Source organism: Asparagus officinalis, chromosome 1 (genome assembly GCF_001876935.1).
Source record: "Asparagus officinalis chromosome 1, Aspof.V1, whole genome shotgun sequence".
Taxonomy (NCBI): Eukaryota; Viridiplantae; Streptophyta; class Magnoliopsida; order Asparagales; family Asparagaceae; genus Asparagus; species Asparagus officinalis.
This window is the reverse complement of record NC_033794.1, coordinates 65,101,641-65,108,608: the sequence shown is the minus strand read 5'-3', so window position 1 is coordinate 65,108,608 and position 6,968 is coordinate 65,101,641. Positions and strand designations below refer to the sequence as shown.

The 6,968-nt window shown below is 35.5% G+C and overlaps 1 protein-coding gene across 2 annotated transcripts; it reads left to right on the top strand.

Annotated features, from left to right (window-relative positions):
• On the top strand, nt 1-6,073 carry LOC109825299 (aspartate carbamoyltransferase, chloroplastic-like). 2 transcript variants are annotated; one of them, XM_020392137.1, is made up of 7 exons: nt 24-38; nt 368-487; nt 628-1,231; nt 1,315-1,454; nt 4,231-4,404; nt 5,065-5,301; nt 5,729-6,073. In XM_020392137.1, the coding sequence occupies exons 3-7, from the start codon at nt 712-714 to the stop codon at nt 5,834-5,836; spliced, it is 1,179 nt and encodes a 392-aa protein (XP_020247726.1). In that variant the 5' UTR covers nt 24-38; nt 368-487; nt 628-711; the 3' UTR covers nt 5,837-6,073. The 2 variants fall into 2 exon arrangements, with proteins under 2 accessions (XP_020247719.1, XP_020247726.1); XM_020392130.1 differs by lacking the exon at nt 368-487 and having other exon boundaries at nt 1-38.

The window sequence follows — 6,968 nt, the reverse complement described above, 5'->3', positions numbered from 1 at the left end:
GACGCCGCCGACGATTCCCCCTCTGGAGACGACGAGAGGTAATGAGTTTTTTTTCCCTCCGTTTTTTTTTTGTGTGGGAGTGGTTAGTTGTATCATGGAAGTTGGAAATTTAATATGTCTTCATTCAATTTATTTCCGATTTTATTAGCATTTATTTTGTAGTACTTGTTTACAATCCACATTTCTTTTGTTTAGTTCTAATGAGTTTACGGAACTCCTCTATTTGATCTCTCAGTTTCTACAACATTTTGGTATTCCTTTGTTATTCACTTTCCAGCGTATATTATGATAATTTATGTGACCATACTTTCAATTGGTCATCTTTCTTACAATTATTTCCTTTCGAGCGGAATATTTGCGTTTGTAGTCAATGGGGGCAAAGAGGAATAGAGGTACTCCTAAAAGAACTTGGCTGAAGCTATTAAGAAGAATATGATGACTGTTAACTCAACAGAGGAGATGACCCATAATACAACTGAATCGAGGAGTAGGATTCATGTAGCCAGATCCCAAATTCAGAATATTTGCATATTTGTTTCTTTTTTGATGAACGTACTCATGTTTTTTTTTTTTAAATTGTATATGTATTATCAGAAGCCATTTAATCTGATCTGCTGTCTTTTGCAGTGCTCTAATATTCTTACCTTCTCGAAAGTTTAGAGGTCATCGGAAGACAAGATCTTAACTTCTCGCGGAGTTTCTTATATTGCAATGGCTTTATCCGCTTTATCAGCTTGTATTATGGATGATAATCTGTCTGGGCTGAGATCATCGGGAAGTTCCTTTTCCAAATATTACGGGGGACACTACGAAACATGCTCTCCTTCAAGTATTAAATGTAAACACTTGTCTTCTGTCGGTCCCTTACGAACGTTTCATTCAACGAATTCTATATACAGAAGTGGAATTAAATGCCATTCTGTCACTGAAAAAAGATTTCCCTACTCGGCGGGCAAAAAATTTGGACTTGACAATGTTATTGAAGCTCAACAATTTGATAGGGACATTTTAAATGAAATATTCAAAGTCGCTTGTGAAATGGAATCGATTGAAAAGAATTCATCTGGGAGCAAAATGTTAAGGGGTTTTCTTATGGCCACTTTATTTTATGAGCCCTCAACTCGTACTAGACTATCCTTTGAGTCGGCCATGAAAAGATTGGGTGGAGAAGTGTTGACAACCGAGAATGCAAGAGAGTTTTCTTCAGCAGCTAAAGGAGAAACTCTTGAAGGTACACTATATTACTCAACTTTTATGATTTATACATAGTTTATGATTTCCCTTTTTTGATGATTTAGGAAATTTGGGTTGCAGATACTATAAGGACTGTCGAAGGGTACTCAGATATAATTGTTATGAGGCACTTTGAAAGTGGAGCTGCAAGAAGAGCAGCTTCTACTGCTACTATTCCTGTTATTAATGCTGGAGATGGTCCAGGACAGCATCCAACACAGGTACCTAAAACTGATTTAAATCACGTATTAGTATAAGGGCTATTTGCACTTTAATACCCTAAAGTTTCACCCTTTCTTAAATTTGATACCTTGAGGTTCAAAATTTGATATCCAAAGCACAAAAAAATGATGTTAATTTTGTCCAAGAATATCAATGCACAAAAGTTAATGAGAAACAAATTCTCTTACCAAATTTCTTTCAGTTTTTTGAGTTTGGGGAAGGGAGGAACGATGTCAGGGCCTTGGAACATCAAATTGTCAAATTAATGTCGATATGAGACTTTGGGGCATCAAATAGTAAAAATATAACTTTAGGGTATCAAAGATAAGAAATAAAGGAAGTTGAAATTTTAGAGTGTAAAAGTGCAAATAAGCCTTAATATAACTAATAATTGTTGTTTCTTACCAAAATTTTTCATGAGGATGTTACATATGTTCAACATAGTCTTCACCTTTCCCTTTGAGCAAGATTTTAAGCCTTAGCAATTCCTGCAAATGTTGCAAATGAATGAGTAATGTGCTTGATAAAACTGAGGTATAATTTTTGTTTTTTGTTTTTTTTGTTTGTTTCTTTGTTTATTTTTTGTTTTAGAGTGTTTATGGAATCTTCTGCCGTTGTAAGTTATGATACGGTAGCATATACTCTTGCCAGAAGATTGGCTTCCTGCAAAGCCTCTGACTGAAAAGTTATATACATCTTTTATTTGGAAAAAGGTTATCATTTCTTGACATTTGAATCTATAAAAAAAAACCTTGAAACATGTAGCACATCAATTACACTTATTGGTAGATTAGGTTAACATTGTGTTATTGTTGCCCCGGAGGCCCAGAGGCAGACCAAATATCATCAAACTTAACATGCCTTGAACATTAATTATTTTTAAAAATGTTAGGCGTGTCTGCTTATCCTGCAGGGGCTTATGTTGGTTCACGTTGGTGGGGTGGCCCGTGTGGGTGTGTGTGTACCCTTTAATAGGATAATGGTTATATATACTTATTTCATCTCTTTTATAATGTAAATTTTGAATTATTAATTTTACTAAACTAAGAAGAAAAGGCTAAAGTTATTATTTATTCGTTAAAGAGTGGGTATCTGTCATTATGGTACTTAGCTAGCCGTTATACATAGTTCCAGACTATGTAAAAATTCTAATTACATAAAGTGGATACATAAATCTTGGGTTGCGATGAACACGTGCCCACCCTCAGGTAAACCTAGTTCTTATCCAAATGGTCTACACCATGTGAAATGTTTCTGAGAGTAGAGGAAAGAAGAACAAGGAGCTAGGATGTCAACCTGTCTGACTCCTTTGTGTTCACGAGAGTGTTTTGCTCTTAACATTTTTGGGATTCTATATTTAAAGAAAGGCGTGAGCAATAAATAAACAGTCATATTTAAAAAGGCGTTATATTCGTGGTTTACAGATATAGCAGGAAAACATAGATGTCTCATGTTTGATTTGTAAAATTGTCAAGTTTACTTGTGAGTTCACGAAATGCTAATCCAAGCTTAGTATTCTTACAGCTCTCAACCATTTGACTGATGGGCTAAGTGTATGGTGTGATACGAACAGTATGCGTTTACTGTTGACTATTCACTACAAGTGTAGATGATTGTGCATTTCTGAATTAATTGACTGGTGACAATTTTTACCCTTACCACAATATAGATAAAAATCAAACCATGATCCTTGCTTCTTTACCTTATCAGGCAAATTCTTTTATCACATTATTTTAAATCAAGATGGATTTCATCAAAACTATCATTATAACACTGATGCAAAAGTCAGATCTTTTGTTCAAACACATATTACTTACAAGTAGCACTGCATGCATGCTTGATTGGAATTGTATCATGCAATCCTCAGCAACCTCAGATTTTAACAATATGGGTAAACAAACTTTAGTTAGAGCAGTGTTTATGCCTTCAACAGTGCTTTTGGTTCTAACATTAGAGATGTGTTTGTCCGCATGGATGTTTTACATTCATTTCTAAACATCAGTGTGCTTGCACTTCTTGAGATAAACCTTTCATTTCAAATACAGCAATGTGATGTCTGTATATTGTACATCTGTTCTCTTTTTTGTCTTTTTTTTTTCTTTTCTGTTCTCTTATTTGTCTAACATCGGAAATTATATGTCGATGAAACTATTTGTGTGGCCTTTATTCCTCATACTAGTTTTATCAAGATGCAGCCATGCTCCCTCTTTCTCTCCCGTGTTTCCATTTAGCAACCATAAGGCCTTTATAGCACAGCGAATATCTTCCTCAATACGAGTTCTTCAATGTGTTAGTTGCAGTAAAATGATTCTACATTGCATGATGAACAATGATTTTTGTGCGATCCTAATCAACCTACTATACAATGGAGGCCATTAAATCCGCCAATTTGGAGAAGTAACAAGATTATAATTAATCGAGAAGTGAGGACTATAGTTAGGTCTAAGAGAATTTGGTTAGAAAGTTAAGAAAGATGTGATAATGATTATCTTAGTGGAGGAGATAATCCTCAAGGAAACTGAGTGGAAGAGTTGGATACACGTGGCTGACCCTAAAATGCTTGGGAATAATGGCTTTGTTTTTGTGGTGGTGGTGGTTGTTGTTGTTGTTTTGATAAAAATGGCGGAAGATCCTCGTGTTTCATTAAAAAGCGTTTAATGAAACATATAGATACAAAATGTAGCACTCTCTAACCTACAACTTTTATAATTGACTGCTTTCCTTAACTTTTAATGCATCCATTTCTTCTCGCTAACTGTTCTTGTATGTGAACAGGCCCTTTTGGATGTCTACACCATTGAAAGAGAAATTGGCAGGTTGGACGGAATTAGACTGGGCTTGGTTGGAGATCTTGCTAATGGCCGCACGGTTAGATCGTTGGCTTATCTAATTGCCAAGTACCAAGACATCAAGATTTACTTTGTTTCTCCAGATGTTGTAAAGATGAAGGTAACAATTAATTCTCATCATAGATAATGATGAAGGTTATTTCTGAGCTCTCCCAGAATTTTATAAGAAACTGAAAGCTTGTGGTTTCTTCTTCGATTGTAGTTATTTTTAGATATTGGTCCCTTTGATCTTTCATAATTTTAAATTAGACCCAAAACTTTGAAATTGCTATTTAGTCCCTCACCAATAAGTTACTCTAAATTAGTCCTGTTAGTTTCTCCATCCACTTTTTAAATGGAGGTGGAGTTGTCTATGAGTTAAAAGGGGATTTTCAAGGATTGAGAGGAGAAAGAGCCTTTAGAAAGACGAGTTTAAGTAAAAAGATGACAATTTGGGGGGGAAGATGTAAATTTTGGGCTTGGGTTAATTGGTGTTGAGTTTTGGAATCAGTTATGCCTTGGATGTCAAACTTAAGGAATAACTGGAAGATCATGTCAAAAATGTAAAGTTTGTTGGTATATACTACACAATCGGACGACAACTTACCATGAGGACTAATATGGAGTAAATTGTAGGATTTGAGGGCTAATATAAAAGATATGAAAGATTGAAGCGAACTATATCTGAAAGGTCTTTTATTGTAATACCTGCTATAGTGAATACAGCGAGCAGTTGGGGTCCTCTTGGAAATGATACTGAAACTGAACCTCATGTTTGCAGGACGACATTAAAGTTTACTTGACATCACAAGGTGTGGAATGGGAAGAAAGCACAGATTTACTCCAAGTTGCTTCCAAGTGTGATGTTATATACCAGACTAGAATTCAGCGAGAAAGGTTTGGAGAGAGGATAGATCTTTATGAAGCAGCTCGTGGCAAGTATATAGTCGACCAGAGAGTGCTCAGTGTGATGCCAAAGCATGCAGTTGTCATGCATCCTCTCCCAAGGCTTGATGAAGTAAATAATCTCAATCTTTCCTTTATTTTTCCGTCGCTTTTGAATATGTTTTCTTAAAGTAAGCGGGCAATATATCAGAATAGTTGTTAACTAGAGAAAGAGAATAATGGATATCATTGAGATATGAGGGGTTCTATCATATAATGTTATATGGCTGAGTCTTGGCCAAGTGGATAAAGGGGGAGAGAATTGCTTGTAAGCACACTTGGACGAGATTTAGCCGCATCATTGTTTATGAGGGAATCCTTTCATTGACCGACTTATGATATCCCTTAGTCTCCTAGAGAAAGTAGATAGAATATACATCGAGCAGAGGGAGAATAGGAAGAAGTCAGTAAGAGGAGATAAGAGGATGGGTTAGAAAACAAAACAGATTAACATTGTATTTTATGAGCTGTATAACTGACATATTTGTATTACTCTGCAGATCACAGTGGAGGTAGACGCTGACCCTAGGGCTGCATATTTTCGTCAGGTCAAAAACGGGCTATATATTAGGATGGCTATTTTGAAGCTCTTACTTTTAGGATGGTAACAGTTTTTCTCCGACATCCTTGAATTCGAGGTGTAATAATGTTATTATACCTGCGTTTATGAAATTTGATGGTACCATGTATTTGTATTCTTCTTTTTTGAGGTTAGGCTATCTACGATCCTTCGGTAACTTACTTACAAGATGAGAAACTCTTTATGTAACAAACACATGGTGAATGCTCTGCATCTTCACCCTGTAATCTTCAAAATAATTAAGTAGTTTGAAATGTTTTCTAAAGAGTTTTGGCTGATTCCAGGAAATGTGTTTGTCAAGATGATGATATATAGAGGAAAATACACAAGCTGACTGACACAATCATTATTACTAAGAACTAGTCGTGAACACCGTGCAGCACGGCATTTAATTTTTTTTCTTGCTACAGTTATCCCGATTTTTAATGTTACAGTAATTTTTTGAATCGCTACAGTTCCCTCCTCTGTTATAGTTTTTAAAAATGCTGCAGTGTTCCCTTGTGCTACAACATTTTTTAAAAAAATGCTACAGTAGCCAGGACAGTATCCTGTTTGCTACAGTAAATGTTCCTGTAGTATTTGCTGTAGCATGAATAGTTATTCTTTTCATCCTCCTATTTGTATAAAGGAATAGATTTGTACATATGAAGTGTTCAAGCAAAAACCAAATTGTTCCTCTCTAAAGAGGATAGAACAGGATAATTTGATCATCTGTTATTTCTCGTGTTAATCCGCAATGTCATTTACCTTTGTGGTCTAATTTGATCATCTGATAATTTGATCATCTATATTTTGATTTTGACTGCGTATCTAATTGGAGAGGTGCATGTCGTGTGGCAAACGACAATGCATATTTTCCGAAAAATATCAATATCTCACTTGGGACGTTAAGGGGCTGTTTGGTTGGACCAAATTTTTAGAAATCCTACAGTTTTGAAACAAAAAGTAAGTTTTTTGACATTATAAGATTTCAAAACTGCCGTTTGGTTCACTTTTTTTTCAAGAAAAGCTTTCTTAAAAGCTGACATGGCACTGAAATTTTAGGAAAACCCAATTCCCCAATTTTAGAGAGGAAATGGGCAAACTTTTTGACATTTTGTCCACCTCAGCCATCGCGTTTTCATCTTCTCTCTTCACGTTGCCTTTCTCTTTCTCTTTCC

Bases quoted from the DNA above. Each gene is read 5' to 3' on its own strand.
- LOC109825299 (XM_020392130.1), top strand. From the start codon at position 712: ATGGCTTTATCCGCTTTATCAGCTTGTATTATGGATGATAATCTGTCT. The intron at 1,455-4,230 runs GTACCTAAAACT...GTATGTGAACAG, and splicing joins CAGGACAGCATCCAACACAG to GCCCTTTTGGATGTCTACAC. The intron at 4,405-5,064 runs GTAACAATTAAT...TCATGTTTGCAG, and splicing joins CAGATGTTGTAAAGATGAAG to GACGACATTAAAGTTTACTT.